This window comes from Dunckerocampus dactyliophorus, chromosome 6, assembly GCF_027744805.1.
Source record: "Dunckerocampus dactyliophorus isolate RoL2022-P2 chromosome 6, RoL_Ddac_1.1, whole genome shotgun sequence".
NCBI classification, from domain to species: domain Eukaryota; kingdom Metazoa; phylum Chordata; class Actinopteri; order Syngnathiformes; family Syngnathidae; genus Dunckerocampus; species Dunckerocampus dactyliophorus.
In genome coordinates this window covers 17,795,514-17,819,065 of record NC_072824.1, presented here as the reverse complement: position 1 = coordinate 17,819,065, position 23,552 = coordinate 17,795,514, and the positions used below count along the sequence as shown (strand labels likewise).

The 23,552-nt window shown below is 39.6% G+C and overlaps 1 protein-coding gene across 1 annotated transcript in view; it reads left to right on the top strand.

The window, feature by feature from the left end:
* Window positions 1–21,274, top strand: part of tusc3 (tumor suppressor candidate 3) — an 81,042-nt gene extending 59,768 nt beyond the window's left edge. The window contains exons 7-10 of the mRNA XM_054779352.1: window positions 12,816–12,879; window positions 13,921–13,995; window positions 19,948–20,038; window positions 21,058–21,274. Coding sequence (XP_054635327.1) covers window positions 12,816–12,879; window positions 13,921–13,995; window positions 19,948–20,038; window positions 21,058–21,073 — 246 coding nt within the window. The 3' untranslated portion in view covers window positions 21,074–21,274. The remainder of the gene's footprint in view (window positions 1–12,815; window positions 12,880–13,920; window positions 13,996–19,947; window positions 20,039–21,057) is intronic.
* The last annotated feature ends 2,278 nt before the right edge of the window (window positions 21,275–23,552 follow it).

Below are 23,552 nucleotides of genomic sequence, written 5' to 3'. Positions count from 1 at the left end.
TGACTCCTGAAGGAGGCGGCAGTAACTATACCTAATTTTTGCCTCATTTCAGTGAGAAATTATCTACTTAGTTTTCTGGTTTGGCTGCCATTGTTTACGGCAGCACTGATGCCATTATACAGAGTTTTGCTCTGTATTCCCTAATATTGACATGTTAACTGTTACTTTAGTATAATTTTGACTTATACCACAACCCATTTATGCCCAGAAATGAGTTAGTTGTTGCCCGTTGCTACCATATTGTAAAATCCATGAGGCCAGTATATATCGAATCGATTCAATTCAGTAAACGCCAAATCTGGTCAAATCATGAATAGTTAGTAAATTAGGCTAGTCCCAATATCAAAGTATAGTTTAAGCATTACCAACTAAGTGCCAACCAGACTTGACAATACCATTAACTTTTCTTAGCTGTCATTGTGTACTTCTGTAATACTACTGTATTAATTGCATCATGTTGCTCTTATTGTTTCTCTTTCTACAGTACATACCTGATCTCATTGTGCTGCGCCACACAGCCTTGTAGACCATCATGCTTACTGCTCAAAAATGCATGAAGGCAAAACTTTTCAACAGAAACCAAGAACATTATTCCACCTCCTTCCATTATCACGCCTTCATCCTGTTACATGCCAACTTCTGCTTTGTTGACGTTTCATTTTTCCCGCTTCCAGTCTGAGTGCCTCCTGACCTTTTGCAAGCCTAAACACACGCACACACATTCACACTCACCAAGTACACAAATACATGATACAGCCTAAAAAGGGAGGACTGTGGCTATTTGCAAAGGTTATATGGCCTCTAGCTATTTACAGCTAACACTGTTGTGGTTTGGATTACGAGAAGGAGAGCAGTAAACTGAAGAAATGTTAAAAGAAATTACACTCATTGGTATATTGGTATTACTAATGTCACTACTGTTTATTGCCATTTATCTTGTTTGTGAGGTGAAGCAGTTTACCACAATTTACCTTAACCTTTAAGACTGTGACCATTAAAATTACAGAGTTCAGCTATACATGAACGGAGTTCAGCTATACATGTGTTTAGAAATGTTGTGTATAATACACGCTTCCTTGCTTCAGACATATTATTTCACCTCATTGATGTACGAATGGGCTGCTCTATTAGAGTCTGTTAAAAACACTATTTTAATGTCAATGTATTCAAATGGATGCATAGTCCAAGACGGGGGGTTTCTAAAAGGTTATAGCCTGGGTAGACTTTTTCATCATCCATACCGACTTTATTTGTCAAGTGCTTTAAAACAAAAGTGCTGTACATCAGAGATAAATATTGATGGAATTATTCAATTTATTGTCGCTGATTTTGAAATTCCATCTGATTGACTAGCAACAAACAATGATTACTGTAGGAAACCGTTGGTGTTGTGTATAACTTATTTTCTTTCTTTGTACGGTGCTCATGAATATACAGTATAGCCTTTATCTGTACTGGATTGTTCTATAAAATGATGAGATGGCCATTAAGTAATTTTAACCTTACACTTTTTAAAGTCAAGCAGACTTATTTGACTTTGGCACAGGCTTGAGAATCTGTAAAACTAAATAAATAAGTCAACTAATCCCTCATTTTAATTGGACAGTAGAAGGTCAAAATTATACAAAATATCACCACTCAATGGAGATGGTATTAAAAGCGTTGAGATGACAGTATGCTGTGCAGTGATATATATTTTACATTGGTAAAAGTATAAAATGCAAACATGACTTTGTTAAACTAACGAATAGTGATGAAATTTAGAGCCGAGTTGCTGATGTAATGTCTTTTTGGGACTTTTTTTTTTTTTTTTTTACAGTTCAAGTGCACTTTTCTTAGTTTCACAGTTCAAAGCTTTCTATTGCAATGACACATTTTTTCCCCCTAAACAATCCTATTCACAAGTATGCATTTATCTACTGGTTTTTATTATACAGTAGGCATATGTGACTACAAAGGCTGAAACACACAATTCAGCATTGCACACTAATGAATAGAACGCCTGCATTCTAATCCATCAGATTAATTGGAAGTGCCTGGCCAAGGATTGAGGAATTTTTCATCCCAAGCACTTCTCTTGCTTTACAGCTCCAGATGCAGTTCTTGTTTGCATGAAACATTGGAAGAGTGAGGTAGCAAAGAGTATAAAGTCATATTTATTTTATATTTCAAAGACTACGCACCACAGAAAATTGAGATTGGTACCTTGTCTGTTTAAATGAAAATGTGTAATGGCGTTAAATGTTTATTAAAACTTGCACATTAATGAATGTGTTGTAGGGGTGTCACGAGACACCCAACTCATGAGGCGAGACGATGCATGAGATTGGGTCCACGAGAACGAGACAAGATTTTAAAATTAATTTGAAGAAAAGTACAATGAAAAAATATGACTGGACAAACAAACTTTTTGATTTAATCACGTCATAAAACAATTCAATGCAGGTGCGTTTTGAAATGTTTGTCCCACAACTTGAACTAAACTAAACGATATTATTGTCAATATTTTTTGACACCAAATAAATCACTCATGTTATAAAATAATTATTAGGACTGTCGATCAATTAAATATTTAATCACGATTAATCACATTTTCTCTCCATTTAACTCACAATTAATTGCAGATAGAAATTGTTTCATGTATAAGAAGTGTACCTTTTGAAAGTTTTTAATACGCATATCAACATCAGACTGGATAATATGTTTACATTATACAAATTTTTGTTTATTAAACATTGTTTTTTTTAAACAGCTGGACACAAAATATACCTCAATGTATAAAAAACAAACACAATGTAGAAGTAGACATTAGTAAGGTCATCACGGAAATATAATTCTCTTCAAGCGAATGATCTCACAAAATATAATTGTTACTAACTTCGCAAATAAAGGTTTGCAAAAATGCCCACCAACTAAGTGAAATAAAAACACGGTTTTAGAAAAATACTGGCAACTTGCAAAAAATAAAGTGCTCCAGAACAGTCAATAGTTTACAGAACTAGAACTTCACCCATATACTGTAGTACAGTCAGGCTATAGCTTATACAGTCGTTTATAGCGGTTAATTGGTTCCAGACCCGGCCGACCTTGATAAACAAATTTCCACGATTTAGGATTCAATGGTAACAAAATTGAATATTTTCTTAAAGCATAGTAAACGCGTTTATGAGGTTCTAAATGTGTTTTTTTAACGCTATTAGAGACCTGTAGACATGAAATAACACACCTATAGTCTTAATTACACTCCTATTTTTCATTGTTTACATTGCAGTGTACAACTCTTATGCTGCAGGTACTCGAGACAGCCGCTAGCTAGCAAGCTAGTGAGCTAACCAGTTAGCCTCGAATTTATTTCTTCTCAAGTTAAGAAAGGGTTTCACACAGAGTGGAAAAGAGAGACAAAATAAGAAGCCAAAAACTTACCACATCCACACGGAATGGGAGGTGAACCTTTTTTTCCACTCGATTTCAGTCATGGTATGTCCATCTCAGCTATAGCATGTCGGCTCGGCTCGGTAGCCAGTCTACATGCAGTGCAACGGTGATGTAAAATAACCTCATGTCTCATCAATGTAACATTACTGACGCCTTGTGGCCAGAATACTGCATGTATTGTATTTAAATATGTTTTGACTAATAATAGACCAGTCTACCACAAAACAGCGATCATTAATTGATCAATTAATTTCTGAAAAACCGTGATATATCAAGGGAACGATAATAAAACAGCAATATTGGGATAGACAACTGTACTTCACTTTGAAACTCTCTTTTACAGAGACATACACACACACACACACAAACCCTCTTACACACGTTACCACACTTTTCTTGGTGTGGCGACTTCATCAGCATGGAAATATGACACTGCAGGTCTTGAAACATGCAAGTTTTATTCTGTCCTTTTTTGACAAACACAGCAGTTCAAGCACAAACACTAATAAATCACTAATAAATAATAATACTGCTAAAAAATTCCTTTGCAAGCCTTTACAGCCATCTCATTAAGCGCTGTGTATGTAACTAGCAGCTCGCAACCCAAATTTTAGCTTGCAGCCGAAACAGTCCAGCAAGTGACATGTGACGCAACGTACTCTGGTGACAATTGAACTCACAGCGACAGAAGATAAAAATAACTTTGGTCTTGTCGAAAGAGCCATCTGCCAGGGCTTTGGAACTAAACTTAACATTCAAAATACCCTGTTCTTGTCCATTTCTACTCAATATTTGTTCTCACACCATAAATTCCAGTGTATAAGCTGCACCGATGTACAGTATAAGCCGCATCCACTAAATTTAGAGGAAAAAACAGATTTGTACATACAGACCCTTTCCAAAAAATTAGAATGTCATGGAAAAGTTGTTTAATTTCCATAATTCCATTCAAAAAGTTAAACTTTCATAGATTATAGATTCAGGGCCCGCAATTTAAACAATTTCAAGTATTTATTTGTTTATTTTTACATAATTTGGGCTTCCAGCTCATTAAACCCACGAAAACAGGAATTCAAAAAATTAGAATACTGTGAAGAAATCAGCCCAAATTTTGCAGGGCATGAATGTTTTAAACTGAGTGTCACACACTAATCATCTACTAACCTCAAATCACCTGCACAGGCTTCCCCAGGTGTCATTAAATTGCTTCAGTTTGGTTCAATTGTCTCAGTTGGGTTCAATATGGGGAACATGACATGACAACTGGCCAGAAGACCATCATTGATACCCTCCATAGGATGAGTAAGCCACAAAAGGTCATAGCTAAGGAGGCTGGTTGTTCACAGAGTGCTGTGTCCAAGCATATCAATGGAAAGTCTAGAGGAAGGGCAAAATGTGGCAGGAGAAGATGCACCAGCAAAAGAGATGACCGTGGGCTTCAGCGGATTATCAAACAGGGAAGATTCAAGAATCTGGCAGAGATCCAGAAAGAGTGGAATGAGGCGGGAGTCACAGCTTCAAAAACCACCACATTCAGACGCATCCGGGAGATGGTCTACAACTGTCGGGTTCCTCGGGTCAAGCCACTTCTGAACCTGAGCCAACGTAGGAAGCGTCTCCACTGGGCCAAGGAGAAGAAGGACTGGACTGTTGGCCAGTGGTCCAAGGTCCTCTTTTCCGATGAAAGTAAAGTGTGCCTTTCATTTGGGAATCAAGGTCCAAGGGTTTGGAGGAAGACGGGTGAGGAACAGAACCCAAGCTGCCTGAGGTCCAGTGTGAAATATCCACAGTCCGTCATGATTTGGGGTGCAATGTCCGGTGCAGGTGTTGGTAAACTCTGCTTTCTTAAATCCAAGGTCACCGCAACAGTCTACCAGAATGTTTTAGAGGATCTGTATGGAGATGCAGATTTCATCTTCCAGCAGGACCTGGCCCCTGCCCATACCGCCAGAAGCACCAAAACCTGGTTTGATGCCCATGCCAAACTCACCGGACCTAAACCCCATTGAGAATCTATGGGGTATTCTCAAGAGGAAAATGAGGGGCACCAGACCCAACAACAAAGAAGAGCTGACAGCAAGCATCAAGGAAATCTGGGCTTCCATAACTCCCAGGCAATGCCACAGGCTGATTGCTTCAATGCCATGTGGCATCGAGGCAGTGATTAAGGCAAAGGGATTCCCAACCAAGTATTGAAGATCGACATATCGTTTTGAAAGTACCATATTTTGATTGATTTGATGTGATCTTAATTTCTTTCTTTTTTGTCCTGCAAAAACTCAGAAGTAAATGGTGATTTCTTCACAGTATTCAAATTTTTTGAATTCCTGTTTTCGTGGGTTTTATGAGCTGGAAGCCCAAATTACGTAAAAATAAACAAATAAACACTTCAAATCGTTTAAATTGTGGGCCCTGAATCTATAATCTATGAAAGTTTAACTTTTTAAATGGAATAGTGGAAATTAAACAACTTTTCCATGACATTCTAATTTTTTGGAAAGGGTCTGTATATAAGCCGCACCGGACTATAAGATGCAGGTGTCCACATCATAAAATGGGATATTTAGTGCACAGAAATATGTTACACAGATTTTTTTGAAACTTTTAATAAAATAAATGGGTTTTTTTTCCCAAACATTGCATGCCAAACAGTGGTGTAACACGGATATTGAAACAGTGCAGAAGAGTGCATGTAACATAGATAACAGTAGCCTACCAGAAAAGTCATTAATCGCCATCGTCTTGGGAATGAAAAAAACACAAATGTCTTCCTCTTCCGTGTGAGAATTAAACAGCATCATAATTCCTTCATTACACACGTCGTCAGTCTCTCTCTCTCTTTCAATGTCTCTCTCTCTCTCTCTCTCTCTTTCGGTGTGCTCTCTGTGTCTTCCTTTTAAGCTGGCAGTAGTCCCAGCCTTTCGAAACCCCTTGAAGATAGTGTTTTTTCTGCTCCACGCTGTAAGGAGCCATCGACAGACTTGTGCAAAAGTCGCACAGTTCCTTCTCTGGCAGCCAAATCCATCGCCTTTAACTGGAATGTGGCACCATATCCGTTTTCTATGATGGAAGATTGTGACTACCGGGTTGCCACTGTGTATGTGCACAACCTGTCTACATTCCGGTACAGTAGGTGGCGGGATGCACCTAAACGTTGGTTGCGACCTGCCATAAGCAAAAATAAAAAGAAGAACGAGTCTATAGCCGGTCGCCTATTTTTCGGCAGTCAGCGTTTGATGGATAGATAGCAACTTCATTATTTCCAAGAGAACAACACAGCATTTTATGTTTTGTTTTATATGGTTTATTGTATCTGTATTTGTATTTATTGATGTATAGTATACGTGAGCGGATACGACGTACAACTGTGGTGATATGTACATTGTGTAAGTTTTACGTAGGGTCACTTGGGGAATTGCTGGATATTACACACTATTTCTGGTTGTTTTTTGGATGTTTACAGAATTTTTTTTTGCCATCATGATGGACTATCTTAGTAATAGTGTTTTCCAAAATAAATATTTAAACGATTTGAAGTAGTTCTGAAGTATAGGAGATGTCACAAGATTAGAACATGGCCACATGTATAAGCTGCAGGGTTTAAAGTTTGAGAAAAAGTAGCGGCTTATATACCGGAAATTATGGTACACTGTTTTGGACATTAAAAAGTATTTTCTTACTGGTGGATGTCAATGCACCAAGAAGTCAATTATGTCTTGATGGCTTCATGTTTTTAAGAGGGTTTTTAATAAAACACGTTAACGGTGGTAAGTAATTAATGTAATTACTTAAAAAAATGTTTGTGTAATTAACGAATCCACATCATGGCAAGCCAAACACCTCTGTTATGATGGCAGACAGAGGAAACTGTAGCAGCCAGTGTCACACAGAATCTGATGCTCTTTTATAACTTATTCTGACCTGAACACATCATCCGCAGTGCAATTCCCACACCACATATGAATCTAGAACTCACAAACACGTCTCTCTGTTCACTTCCTCATTCTCATCACACTTAACATTTTTACTATGCATTATGCAATGTGATCTAAATAAACAGAAAGACAAGGAAAAGCAGTAAGCGGATATTCTTATCAGCGTTTAAATGTAAAAAATCCCAGAAAATACACTCAAAACGTGAATTAAACTTAAATTACATGGTGCCTTTGAGCGCAACGCCCCAATGTTCATAATAACATGGTTAAAGTGTTATTCAAATGTTTTTAAAGAGACGAGTGGTAGGCAAATACATTTTCAGACACGTGTGGTTTCTTTTAGCCTGATTTTAATTTTCAGTTGATTTGGAGCTGTTAGTACACACAAATATATACCCTGTAATTTTTCTTTCTGTTCATAAAATCCAGTAGAAATGAGCAGAATTTATACATAGTTGCAAATGGTGATGAATCATGAGTAATTCATTTGATGAGTGTGCTTTTTAAAAAATGTGATCATTTGACAGCCCTGGTTTTTAAGCACTGCTGGGCTTGTCACCTTTTGTTCTTTTCCTATTAAAAGTGTGCTTTGTTGGTTGGTGAGTAAGGAAGGCATCTTGATAACAATTCAAAGGCCCCAGCTTGTGCAAGACAACACTGTTTGTAGGGAAGACAAAAGTATCAGCTTTAGCCCGGGGTGTTTGCCATCTTTATGTCTGCTTTCAAGTGCAAACGTTCTTAATTTCCCACCAGCCAAGCAAGAAAAATCTGTCCGCCCTTTTACTCCTCCTTCTTTGTCATCTTCTATTCATATTTCCATCCTCATCCATGTATGATAGGAAAAGGAATGAACACGGGGGCAGTCAGTCAAGAGAAACAGACCTTAGATGTGTTGTAAACCAAAGTGCTAATAATGTGGAGAGGCTTAAAGGACTACCATACTGCAATTCATCCATTTTCTCATTTCCATAAGACTTGTCTTTCTTTCTTCCTCTCCTCCATCAAGGCTAGCTTGGCAGCATTAAAGTTAGGAGGGATTTTTTCTAGAAGTTTTTGTAACCTTTTACTAGTCAAAGAAACATCTTTGGTTATATCAGTGGTCAGGCAGACCCAGCATTCCGCACTACTCACCATATGAGATAGAAAATGCATGTACAGTGGAACCTCGGTTTGCATCACTAATCCGTTCCAGAAGGTCCGACTCAAACGGAAGCGTACTTGAACCGAATCAAGTTTTCTCACACAGAGTAATGCAAATCAAATTAATCCGTTCCGGACACCCAAAATTGTTAACACAAAATGTTTTGTTTTTTTTATATAGTTTTGCAATTATAATTATAAAACAATTTCAAATGCATATAAATGACTATTTACAGGGATAAATGAAGGTTTAACGTCACTTTTACCTTGACTGAAGAATTGATTCCTGACAGGGACAGCTATGAGGCAGAAGGGACAATCAGAGATCCACGCGGAGACCACCTTCGTGTTTTGCTTGAATTCTTTCATCCATCCATCTGCTTATCCGAGGTCGGGTCGCGGGGGCAGCAGCCTAAGCAGGGAAGCCCAGACTTCCCTCTCCCCAGCTACTTCGTCCAGCTCCTCCTGGCAGATCCCGAGGCGTTCCCAGGCCAGTTGAAAGATATAGTCTCTCCAACATGTCCTGGGTCTTCCCAGAGGCCTATTACCGGTTGGACGTGCCCTGAGCACCTCCCCTGGGAGGCATCCGGGAGGCATCCTGACCAGTTGCCCAAGCCACCTCATCTGGCTCCTCTCAATGCGGAGGAGCAGCGGTTCTACTCCGAGCTTCTCCCGGACGACAGTGCTTCTCATCTTATCTCTGAGGGTGACCCCAGCCACCCTACGGAGAAAACTCATTTCAGTCGGCTGTACCTGCGATCTTGTCCTTTCGGTCACTACACAAAGCTCATGACCATGGGTGAGGGGAGGAATGTAGATCGAGAGCTTTGCCTTTCGGCTCAGCTCCCTCTTCACCACAACGGACCAATGCAGAGTCAGCATCACTGCAGACGCTGCACCAATCCACCTGTCAATCACGCGTTCCATCCTTCCCTCACTCGTAAACAAGACCCTGAGGTACTTAAACTCTTCCACTTGGGGCAGGATCTCATCCCCGACCGGGAGATTGCACTCCTTTTTCCGAGTGAGAACCATGGACTCGGACTTGGAGGTACTGATTCTCGTCCCAGCCGCTCCACACTCAGCTGCGAACCAATCCAGTGAGAGTTGAAGGTCACGGCCCGATGAAGGCAGCAGAACCGCATCATCTGCAAAAAGCAGAGACCCAATCCTGCAGCCACCAAACCGGAACCCCTCAACGCCCTGGCTGCGCCTACAAATTCTGTCCATAAAAGTGACGAACAGAATCCTGCCCTGGCGGAGTCCAACCCTCACTGAGTCCAACTTATTTGCCGGCAATGCAGACCAAACTCTGATTCCGGTCATACATGGAACAAACCGCCTGAATTAGGTGGTCCGGTATCCCATATTCCCGGAATACTCCCCACAGAATTCCTCGAGGAACACGGTCAAATGCCTTCTCCAAGTCCACAAAACACATGGAGACACGTTGGACAAACTCCTAGGCAACTTCAAGACCCTGCCGAGAGTGTAGAGCTGGTCCACAGTTCCACGACCAGGACGAAAACCACACTGCTTCTCCTGAATCTGAGATTCAACTATCCAGCAGATCCTCCTTTCCAGAACCACTGAATAAACCTTACCAGGAAGGCTGAGAAGTGTTATCCCATGATAATTGGAACATACCCTTCAGTCCCCCATCTTAAAAAGGGGGACCACCACCACTGCCAATCTAGAGGCACTGCCCTCGATGTCCATGCAGTCCAGTTTCACAGTGGTGTCAACCAAGACACGCCCACAGCATCCAGGGCCTTAAGGAACTCCAGGTGGATCTCACCCACCCCCAGGGCCCTGCCAGGAGTTTTTTAACCACCTCGGTAACCTCAGCCCCAGAGATCGGAGAGAGCCCACCGCGGAGTCCCCAGCCACTGCTTCCTCATTGGAAGACCTATTGGTGGGATTGAGGAGGAATTCAAAGTATTCCTTCCACCGGTCCATAACATCTCGAGTCGAGGTCAGCAGCACACCATATCCACCATACACGGTGTTGACCATGCACTGCTTCGCCATCCTGAGACGGCGGATGGTGGTCCAGAATTTCTTCGACAGTGACTTCCTGTTTTGGTTTCCGTGGTAGCATGATGCTAACAGGGACATTTTGTGATTAAAAATACATCACCAACACAGTTGGACACAAAAATACACGAGCCATAGTGTAGGCCAGAGGTCCCCGTTAAGTCGAGCGTGAGCTCCTGGTCGATCGTCAAGGTAGTTTGGCTCGCTCTCAACACTACTACTACTCAATACTTCTCAACAAGAGAGGAGAAATATGATCTCAGGTAAAAACTGAACTTAAAACACTTACATGCGAGAACAACGCTAAAAACCCAAAGCATTTCAGTATGTGGAATGAACTTATGGACCGGATTGAGTAAGGAACTCAAACAAAGCACCAAGATGAGCGGTTTCGAGAAACAATACAAACAGTTGATGTTTGCAAAATACAAGGAAGAAGAGTTTTGAACCACTGTGTACAAAATGCTATGTCTAATCACTACAACACTCATTACTCTTTGTTCTTGTGAGTTCATTGTCAGTACTCAGCTATTATTACAGCTAAGTTCAGTTACTATGTCTTTCGACTGATTATTATTTACTATTATACTAATTATGTGATTATTATTTATTATGATTGAAAAACCCTGACAATTATATTACTACACTGTGACATTACCATAGCATTTTTCATTGTATCATTTTCCCATGTATCAACTGGTAAAGACTACATCAGAATACAGGAAGTGAATAAATTATTGTAATTGATGTGAAATGGGCGGGGGGTAGGATTAAATAAGCTTTGTTTCTTCCTACTCCTTTTGGACATGTAGAACTGCGAATTGAACTATGTGAGGAATTCCATTGTAATGTGTGTGCACCCCAATATACATGTACAATGTACATAAACACTCATATTTATCAAGACAGTAAAATATAGTTTCTATATTTATAGTAGGAGGTAGATGTTTGGGACTTTGTCATTTTAAAAGTAGCTCGCAGGCGGAAAAAGTGTGAGCACCTCAGGTGTAGGCTAATCGGGAAATGTAGACTTTTTTACATACATTTTTGTCGGAAACTGAAAAATACACTAACTAGGGCTTACGCTAACCGAGGTTCTGCTGTAATTTCTGCCACCCTATTGATGAAAAATAGTCAGCAAATGTGAAAACTATAAATAAAATAGCTCTGTGACTCCCCACCTCTCACCCTAAGTCAACTAGGATAGGCTCCAGCTCACTTATTACCATAAACAAGAAAAGTGTTATAAAAGGAGTCAATTACATTGACAAAAGCTTCAAAAGGTTGGAAAATAAGTACTTTAATGCCTTTAAATTCCTCAGCACCTAAGAGGTTTTATCATGTGTACATTTGTTGTCCTGCTAAGTCCAAAACACCAACTACTTTATAGCATTACATTCCCCCAACTGCATTTCTAAGTGCAAGTCTTCAATGTGACATTGTCTGTGAAAGTGTTTTTGTGGTTGGCATTGAACTCTGCCTACTCAGAGAAACTCTTATCACCCTTTTACTCCTACACTGTACCATTATCACACAGAAGCAATTCACATATCACACATGCAAATGCTATGTTATACATTAATGACTATCACTTGTCCTCATTACAGAGCTACAACCTATCCCAGTTGACTTTGGGTGAGAGTCAGCGTACACCCTGGATTGGTTGCCAGTCAGTCACAGGGCACGTGTAGACAAACAACTATTTAACATTACATTCACACCTATGGACAAATTGGAGTTATTTACCTAACTTACATGTTTTTGGATGTGGGAGGAATCTGGCGAAAAAGCACACAATCATCTCCTGCGTACGGCAGATGTGCTAACCACTGTACTACTGCGCTGCCTATCATAATAATAAGTATTTTCTATGCTGATTGTCTGCAACATCTCATTATCCATTACAAGAACTGTGTCAAAAATCATGTCTTTAAATGATGATAATGCTCATTGTTGTTTGACATTGAAAGTTTTTAATTTCATGTTTATTTCATGTTTATTGTTGTGATTGTAGTTTGCATTGCATTGTCATCTGTTTCTAATATTTTGACTCCTTTGTGTGTCAAAATTTTGGACACTTGCTCAACTTTTGGTAGCACAGGTATATGTATTAGGAGGCATTTGTCACTTGGGAATTAAAGCCATTTAATGCAGAATCTCTCTTTATATTCTTCAATGGTTAAGTAAGTCCCCTAATTTTGTTCATTTTTGGTTTACTATTGTACAACATCTTGGTCCTTACGGTCTCTCTCTCTGTTTATTTTACAGAGTTACATTCATGGCAGCAGTCAGGCTCAGTTTGTGGCAGAGTCCCACATCATCCTTCTCCTGAGTATCCTTTCGCCAATATGTTAGTCGGCTTGCATCTAGTATGCAGCAAATTGCAAATCAATTAAAACACCCTCTGCAGTGCACAGCAGCTCATTTGGCCTGCAAATGTATTCAATTCAACCCGCCTGGTTTGTTTCTTCATTTGTTTTCACACACCACTTAGGACGCAACTTTTTTATGTCTGAAACCGCATACAAATTCTGCTGTCTTCTGCGTTTGTTTCCTCGAAATGAAAGCGTGATCAAAGCGGAGTCTCCGCAAGGAGGCTACCTGCTACCTGTGGAGATTGCCCTCTTCTAACCTCTATGTTTCATTTGTTGTAAATTCAACCCCCAATGATAGGCTGTGTCTGTATACTTGTTTGAAGTACAATTCTTGTTGGTGTTTTCTCTGTCTGCTTGCACATCAGTGTGTACTTGCACTTTTGCGCTTCTGTATGCGTATAGCTAATGATACCATTCACACTGAGCTGTTGTTTGTCCCCATGGGAAATAACAGGTCCAAGGTCGCACCTGCTACAGAGCTGCATTTGCTTGCCCATGCTCATCTCTTTTATTTTGTCTCTGTTCATCTCCTCACAACTCAGTGAGTTGTTTTTCTTTTTCTTTTTTTTTTTTGGCTTGACTATTTGTGCAATTCAAAATTGAGTCCAAATGTAATAGTTATCTAAAGAACATGTTATATGTGTGTGTTCTTCTGAATAATTTTTGGTTGGGATGTGCGCAAAATGTTGCTTGTATTAATAGACATTAACAGCTTAAATAATAATTATTATTGTTTATAATAATAAAGTAATTAAAAATGTTTTCACAAAATACTATCATCATACTAATTTTAAGGCATGGTATATGTAATCGGTTACCTTATACTGCACAGTTACCCATCTTATTGTGTGTATGTTAGGTACTTTTAAGCAGGAACTGTGCCCGTAACCAATATTCTCGGACACCTGCTAAGAGTGACCCTTGGTATGTTTCACTAGTTCTTCTTGGGGGTAATCTATAGGAGTGAGTGTACAGTTTCCTTGACAACCATTCCCTAGATGCTGCTATCACCATGGGAATGGTGCTGCTGAATGAAGCTGCAATCTCCAAGGGAGATGTCGGCAAAAGAAGAAGTAAGTGGAGAAGTCGTGTTTTCAGCTCACCATCTTGTGTGTGTGTCCGTGTGTGTGTGTGTATGTATATACAGTGGTGTGAAATTGTTTTGCGTGTTTGTCATACTTAAATGTTTCAGATCATCAAACGAATTTGAATATTAGTCTGTGATAACACAGACGGAACACAAAATGCAGTTTTAAATGAAACCTTTTATTATAAGGGAGAAATCAAATCCATACCTACATAGTGCAGTGTGAAAAAGTGATTGCCCCATAAACCTAATATCTAGTGGGCTCATGTTTATCAGCAACAACTGCAATCAAGCGTTTGCAATAAGTTGCAATGAGTCTTTTACAGCGCTGTGGAGGAATTTTGGCCCACTCATCTTGGCAGAATTGTTGCAATTCAGACACACTGGAGGGTTTTCGAACATGAGCCGCCTTTTTAAGGTCATGCCACAGCATCTTAATAGGATTCAGGTCAGGACTAGGCCACTCCAAAGTCTTCATTCTGTTTTTTGTTGTTTTTTTTTGTCTTGGATCATTGTCATGCTGCAGAACCCAAGTTGATTTCAGCTTGAGGTCACAAACAGATGGTCGGACATTCTCCTTCAGGAATTTTTGGTAGACAGCAGATTTCATGGTTCCATTTATCACAGCAAGTCTTCCAGGTCCTGAAGCAGCAAAACAACCCCATACCATCACACTACCGCCACCAGATTTTACTGCTGGTATGATATTTTTGTGAACAAGCTTTTATTCATGATCTTCATAATTTTGATTGGAACAGACTTAATCTTATTGGTGATGTGGAACGGGCCTGGAAATTATTTTCTGATGGTTCCCTGAACATTTTAAACAAACATGTGCCTTTTTACAAATGGCAAATAAAAGGTCGCAGTAACCCTTGGTTTTCTCCTCTCCTCAGCTAAATAGTCTCCTTCAAGATCAAAATAATGCATGGCTAAAGCAAGACAAAGTAAAACTGATGCTGATTGGCTCAGATTTAGGCAGCTTAGAAACTTGTACTCAGGCTATAAAAAGAGCAAAGACAGAGTAAAACCTTTCGGAAACCAGTAGAAATTTAAACAATCCAAAAAAGTTTTGGAAGGTGATCAGGTCTGTTTCACCCAGGTTCCCTCCACCGATCTACCATCCTTTATCAACAAAGGCTCATGCATGATGACTGATAAGTCTGAGATGTTAAACTCTTTTAATTACCGTTTTATTTTTCCAGTTATGATATTTGAACCTAGCCATAAGTCAAACAGTCCGATTGCCTTGTTGAAAGCGATAATGTCTTGCCTGTTTGTAAAGAAAATTTGGAAACTCCATTACAGTTTCTTCCTATATCTGTTGAGGATGTGTCTAGAGAATCGAAACAGCTGGACTCAAAGAAATCTGCCGTTCCTGATCAGCTTGAACTCTACTTTCTTAAGTTGGCTGCAGATTCGATTGCTCACCTCTTATCCAATTTGTATAACCTGAGCCTTCTTAATAGTGAGGTTCCAAGCATGTGCAAGTCTGCCTTTGTCTTCTCCTGCTAAAACGGGGAGATCCCTCAATTGTGAACAATTACAGGCCAATTTCAAAGCTGTGCGTTTTAGCAAAGGTCTTTGAAAGACTTGTCTGCAATCAATTAAAGGATGTGCTTGAGGAAAATAGCACCTTATCAGGATGCCAAGCTGGCTTTAGGAAAAAAACATAGTACTGTATCTGCAGCCCTTAAGGTTTTAAATGACATCACTGAAGCACTGAATTTAAAGAAAGTGTGTGTAGCATTATATATTGACTTATCAAAGGCATTTGACAACGTCGATCATAATATCGTAATTGATACATTGCACAAAGTGGGCTTATCCGAGCATGCAGGTACTTGGTTCATAAATTATTTATCGGATAGATCACATCAACATTTTTGAGTGTTTCGAAGGGCGTACCACAAGGGTCGGTGTTAGGCCCCATGTTGTTTTCAATCTATATAAATGATCTTTGCAATAATTTGTCAGATGCTCTTTATTCTTTTTATACAGACGACACAGTAATTTATTGTTTTGCTTTGTCTGTTGTACAAGCTTTCAGTAATTGTCCACATCCTTGTCCACAGAAGACAATGATGACAGTTGCAGGAAGTGTTTTGTAGGGATGTATTTGACCATCTTCCTTTCATTCTACAACAACAAAAAACGATAAGAGGGGGAAAAAAAGATTGTGTCCAATCAGTATCAGTTATTCTGTTGTCGGCAGACAGCAAGGATTGCCAGATCACATTTCAAGACGTTTTGGTAGCTCAGGTGGTTGGGTGGTCGTCTCATAGCAAAGGTTGCAGGTTCGATCCCCAGTCCTCTTGTGAACATATGAACCTATCTTTGAGCCAGTTGCTGAACCGAGAGTTCCTTGTGATGTTGAGTCATCTGTGTGTGAAGTAATAACCTTCTTTCACTGCAGTCTATCAGTGAAGCCCATTTTCATTTATACAGCATCGGGGCTCATTTAGCAGACTGTAGTTATGAAGTGACATGCACACCAATTGACAGCTACAACGCTCTACCAAAAGCGAGATGACAAACACGTGACATTGCTCCTGTGAATGCCAACCTTATTTGGCCAGATTGGGCAGCTGTATTGAAGAGCCATCAGTGGAGCACTCCATTCACTAAAGGGCACATGACAGCCTGCTCAATTTTTGCCAAAAAGCATTGGTGTAATTCTCCAAGCAAGAGAGAAGGAAGATGAAGGAAAAGACTCAATGATTTGGCTCCAATTTACAGTGCCATTTGAGGAGAAAACAAGGCACTCTAGGTTAACCTCATCAATAGTACTTTGTGTGAAGGTTGTGCCATATTACTTGGCAGTGGCGGGCGGTGCTTTTGGTACGGGGGCCGTCAGTGGGGACATAACCGACTTAATCCACCTCTTGATACAACCACTATTACATTGCAATCATACAAAGACAATGCATTACAGAGAGGTATTTCACCCGAGTTACATTTCTGTGAGTACGTTACGAGTGAAAGATGCCTGTAAATTTGGCACTCGGCCAAATGTAACAACCGTCAGACAGCTCCAAACCTCTACACTACAACGGAGGAGTTCAAAATCAATTTTTTATCTAATAACATGACGAAAACATGAAAGGCTGTAAGCCAGTTGTACCACTCGTAAGTACTGGTCTGGAAGTGGCAAACTTTTTCCTGGGCTGAGACAAGCTAGCTGTTTTCAGGGTTGGCCGACCTCTTCCTACGATGTTTAGCTTTTCTGGGAAAAGCCCGTCTTGAAATTTGATTTTTAAGAATGTCTTGACAACACGTCTATTTCTCCTCCTCCTCCGTCAGCAATTGTGGGCGTGACTGTGTGAAAACCGCTACATCTTATTCAGCTTGTCGAACATGGCTTTGTTTTGCTATAATCAACCAATCAGACGACGGAAACATGCTGACGTTATCTGTGAGGTGGTGGCTTTGTTTTACGCTAATCACCTAATCAGAGGATAGAAAAATGCTAACATTATCTGTGAGGTGAATCTGAAATCTGGTTAAAGAAACAGTTAATAGAGTTGACGTGACATCTGCCAGCACTACTGATTGTGAAGGCCTTGGGCAGATTACATTGGCATGGCAACACAGAGAAGATTAATTTGATTGGACGAAAACTTATCACACACATGCACTTGCTGAAAGCAATGCAGCCAAGAAACACGCTATGAAAGGAAGACAGTAGAATGTTTGGAATAAATTAATAGAATTTCATGGTACAAATACTAGACTTTAAGTTGTAAATGTAGGTCAGTGCTTCTGATAATGTTTAGGCCAGCAGGGAAAGCTTTGCTGGCCCTGACGCCTCACCGCTGCTATTTGGATATTAAGCAGAATAGAAGGTAACTATGAAGTCCTGAGATAAAATGTTGCCTCTGGTACTTCCAATCTGAGGCTGAGACCAAGATTTACACAAAAGTCAGGGGAAAAGCTGCATAAAGTCACGAGTGACCCAGCAACAGATCTTCTCCAACATTGTGGTTAATTTCTAATAAAATGAATTGGAAATGATCTAAAATTAAAGTATACAGCAGACACATACTGTAGGTGTCATGACGCTATATTGACTGAACATTAGGCATCATTAGTTATACTACGTAGTTAAAAAGTAACATCAAAATGTGTACTCTTTATGGAAATACAGACTGGAGACAACATTAACACATAGCTTGTGTGTCATTTATGCTGCAATAATATCCTTTTATCCACTACCTCATCATGTGTATCTTCTTAATGAGATGATTTTACATGTTTATTGGCTAGCTCATGCTTGGGAAAGAAAGGCTATTTTTCCTTGCCATTATAATGTGATTAACCTAAGCCATTCAGGTAGAAGAGGGATTTCCACATTGATTCATCAAGAGAAATCTGTCAGCTCAAACATGTTATTTGGCCAAAGTCATAAATCACTTGAGATATTTGCATTCATTGTGTGTCTGTGTGTGTGTGTGTGTGTGTATGTGTGTGTGTGTCTCTCTGTCTCTGTTGTGCTTTCAATCACATCGAAAATGATTAATCTGTTTCAACTTCATGTGACTAAATGCAGCCTTTTCTCTTTGCGATGACAAACACTTAACTCCACTTCATGACAGTTTGACTTTTTAACAATTTGATACCTTTTGATTGTACCGTCGAAACTGATTACATTAAAAAAAAAAAACATTTGAAGACATTATTAAAGAAAAGGGAAGCCAAATTCAGCATTAAGTTCTGAATTATGCTGTGAACTATGGATCAAATGCAAGCTTAGTGGTGACATGTCGTAACTTGCTACCTATTAGAGTATTCCCTCGTTTATCACGGGGATAGGTTCCCAGAATAGCCCGCAATAAGTGAAATCCACAAAGTAGTCAGCTATATTTTTTTTTATAAATATTATATATGTTGTAAGACTGTAAACCCTCTCGCCATACACTTGATACACTTTTTTCAGACAGGCATTAACATTTACTCACATTTCTCTCTTGTGTGAACACTGTCAAAGTTCAAATTTTGTTTGAATTTTAATGATCAACCTCCTTGGTTGGACACAAGAAATTATGAATTGACTCACATGTATTTCACTCTTCTGCCTCGTCGTCCTGGCGTCGTTCAGTTGTAGCGTTTTTGTATCCTTCTTAAAACATATTGCTCCTGTTGTCGTATTTTCTTCACAGGTTTGTTTTCTTCTATTGTTTACAGTATTGGAGGTTAGCAAGCAGCTCACACAGTTAGCTAGTTTGGTAGCTATGACCACAACGGGAGACAGCATAAAGGAGATTGACAATGGTCTACAGACAATCAGGACGCAGAAGACAATGGGCGGTGCAGACAGAAGGGAGAGAATAGAGAGACATCACCATCTGCTAAAGCACGGAACTACAACACTCAACTTCCCACAATGCAATTCTTCTTAAAGGGCCAGGCCCTGCCTGTAAAAGCGTTCATACGCTGTAAAAAAACAAACAAAAAAACCCACAAAAAATTGCACTAAAAAATCTACGAAACAGCAAGTCCACGCAAGGTGAGCCGCGATGGAGCAAGGGAACACTGTATTACAAGCTGAGAGGAACATACACGAGGCATCCTTGGCTTGTAAGTAAGGAACCTATTATTTCATGTACACATTCCGAATGTCCTTGTTGGGATGAAGACACAGCCATTTTAACCATTTTCTATACCACTTATCCTTGTCAGGATTGCAGGGAGGATACATTGACGGGCCCGTGCAGTGTGTACACAGACATATTCACATAATGATCGCCAACAAGTAAATGAGAAGATCATTCATTCACTTCAGAATACTCAGGCTGGTGATGAGCATGAGGTGTGGACTTGAAGGATGAAACAAACCGGGGGGCATCTTTAAAAAAATATTCGCATTTGAAGCCTTTTCAATTTACAGGAATCTTGGCAAGATATTAAATATGAATGTCTGTGTGTCATTCCTTTGCAGTTAGCTGCTTGGTTGGCCTTGGACTGGTCGTGTTTTTCTTCAGCTTCCTGCTTTCCATTTTCAGGTCCAAGTATCACGGATACCCTTACAGGTAAACATAGTCACCAAACTCATTTATGGATCAGTCATTCATTTTATCCATCTATCTAGGGGAGCATGCAGTTAGTCTAAAATGAAATACCATACATGCCAGATTGGATGGTATGATTCAAGATAGTCTCTTTTTTGATATGTTGCAGACCAAACCACTGTGTTTGGTTCATATTGTTTTGGTTTTTTTTGTCCAAAAAGCCAATACATAAGACGCTGTTGATGATTTCAGGACACATATTTAAGAAAGTGTGCTTCAGTCCTCTTGTTACAGTGGATGTCGCTTTTAATAGGACCATAGTTCTGTGTTTCATTTGGCTAGAAGGCCTTTGAGTCTAATGATTGTTGGGGCCATAAAAGCACTGATGGAACATAAATATGTTTTTTAAAAAAAAGGACATTTGAGCAAGTCATTCTTAAATTACCAATAAAAGCCATTTGACAGAAGCTTTTTTTTCTTCTTTGACGTGACTACCAGCACAGACTGATGGTGTGTGTGCATTCGGTAAATTATACACTCTTCAGGTTCATAGGCTGCAGCATGAGGAGCTTTTCAAACGAAATGTAGTGCAACATCTAAGATTAAACACAATCTGTTCCAGGACGCTTTTTTCGCATTTTCGAATGGTTTTTCCTTAGATAATGATGGAAATAGATGTAATCTGTTCCTGTGTCGAGCTGTTGCCATAAAAAAATAATAATATTTGTACAGGCAAATCACATTTAAAATTCTTAAGTATCACACAAGTGAAAGTAAAAATAAGTTACTCATGATTCATATTGAGAAGTAAATCAGTGGGTCCTAACATTGATGGCAAATGCTCATTGCTGACATTCTTATTTGTACAAGTGCATAAAGAAGTTAACCACATAAAAAAAGTGATTTTGACTGTATAAATTCCACTGTATTTAGAAGCATCTTCAAGCGTTGACTATTTTCTGCCCTTATCAGTCTTAACTCATATGAGTTGCTGTACTTATTTGTCCTTCTTATATAACCAACCCTCCCCTGTCTTTCAGTTTCCTTATTAAGTGAAAAAAAAGGAGAAGAGGAGGTCAGAGAATGACTCGGAGGTGGTAGGTGAGAAAAGATACTTGAAGAGGCAGAAGCAGCTTGGCCGGTGAATCTCCAGTTGATGTTTTGGTTTTATGTTATTTTATTTGTTGCTATTATTATCTCTGCTAGCTGAATAGAGAACACGCTTCCTTACAATGAAAAATAAAAGTTTGTCACCTATATGTATCTTTGTCATTATTTCTCTACACCTCTTACGTGTTTAGAGATCAGAAAATCATACAATACAGTAATCCCTCGTTTATCGCGGTTATTATGTTCCAGACCCCACCTTGATAAGTGAGTATTTTCATACTTAGAGCATAGAAAACCTGTTTAAGACCTTCTAAATGCAGTTTTTAATATAATTAGAGCCCTCTAGACATAATAATATAGTTACCTTTACACTTGTATTACCCGTGATAGTAGACAAAATAAGAATAAATAAGCCATTTCAGACTCGTGCCCGTGTGTGTTGCTATAAATGTGTTCCCCTCGAGGACCTGAGTGAGGGACGGCGAGGAAGTGACGTTGGGGGGGTTCAGAGTTGAGTTTCAGCTTTGGGTGGGATACGACCGCCACAGTAGCCCGTGGTTTTATTAGGGATTATTGTGTCTTTCGTGAGATAATTCAAAGCTGCAATAAAAGCCTGCCGCTCCAGCAATCAAGTCTGGTCCTTGTGTGCCTCACCGACCATTAAAGTAACTTTACTGACACCTAGTGGCCTGTGTAGAATACTACATGCCATCGACATCTTGAACGCTTAATGTTTTTTATTTTAGTCCATTTAGTCATTTCTGTACTTGCAAATGCTTAGTTTAGGCAAAAAAGACATAAAAATATAAGATTTGCTTAAATATAAGAGGCGGCATTCAACCGTGAAACAGCATGATTATTTTATTTTTGAAAAACCGGGAGTGAATCCACAAAATTTGAACCGTGATGAGGCGAGGGACGACTGCACTGCACAATAAGCACTCCACTAAACTAACCATTCATTTTAATAGCAGGTTTGCAAATATTTTTCTGTAGTTTTTCAAGCTGTTGTGACTCCCCTGTAGTCCCCTCACTTCCTCACACATCTTTTACTTTAAACACTGCTGTGAAAAGTACCGACAAATAAAAACAATGAACATATGCTTTACATTTAGTCTCCTCATTTCTTTATTTTTCTTCCAGTGTCTCATTTCCCAGTGCCTAATTTGCATCGCACATAAAAACGTGTTTGCCAACTTGTCTGCAAGTTACTCTTGACTGACTGAGACCCTCGAGACATTTACAAAAAAAAAAAAAACATGCATTAATTATTTCTCTTGCACAGTGCCCACTGACACGATGTGTGGGTTGGAGCATTGAAACCATTTATGTAACCTGTTGTGAGTGGGCAGGAATAGCAATGGTGTGGCCAATACAGACTTATTTTTGACCATATCCATATTGTTCCACTTAAGCTGCAAGTCATTTGAGCATTGTGAGCAAGCACTAAGCAATCGAGTGAATTAATAGTCAGCATTAAGACTACTAATGTACGCAATTGCCTTATCATAGTTTCTTCATGTGGTCTGCAATTGCAAAGCCTCCACAAGACATGGCTGCAGTGTGCCCTGGTTTGAAAGCAGTCTTTCCATATTGATCGGTCAGATCAGTCCGTGTCAAGTATCCACCAATTTTTAAATAAGAACCTTTGATAAGTCTGTAGATTCAATACTCGTCTTGATCAAGGTTTGTATTCTCGAGATTGAATCAATCGCAACTGGCCTGTTCAAGGTGTCTGAGTTGACGTTCCGCCTCTCATCCGAGGAGGGTTTATCAGTTCATGCTCAATGACTAGATGGGACAAACACTAGTCTGACTAGATAGGACAGCTGTAGTCTTGAGGAGTTGGTACAAGATGTAAAGTGTTTATCCTTTAAAAGAGAAAGCATGTCCAGACAGGAATGCTTTCACTCTTTCTGTGGTGTCAATTGACAGTCGGGATAAAATGGTGTGGGACCTCTGCCAGCGAACGACGGTCGTTTGGGTGGTATCACCGTCATTAGCATTCCATTCAGATGTAATGATGGTCATGGACACGCCTTAAATCGAGGTGCCTTCTTTTTTTTAGAAGCTAAATGATTAAATCTTGTGTGTGGGAGAAAGATTGTGTCGCAGGCCTCTCCCTCTGTTCTGAGATGATTTCTCAACTTTAATGTAGATGGCTCCCCTCACTCCTTTTTTAAACCGCCTTGTCTTCTTTGTCCAGATTATTTTTCAGCTCAGTGTTGGAGGGTGTTAATTTGACTGTCATTTGACACCACAAAAGAGCGAAACTATTCATGTCTGGACATGCCTCCTCCTTTAGAGGACAAATCATTTGGATCCTGCATCAACTCCTCAGACTAGAGCTGTCCTAACCAAACAATATTGGTTTTAGTATTATCAATTTCAATAACTCTGTAACCTTAACTAAGAAAAATCTGTT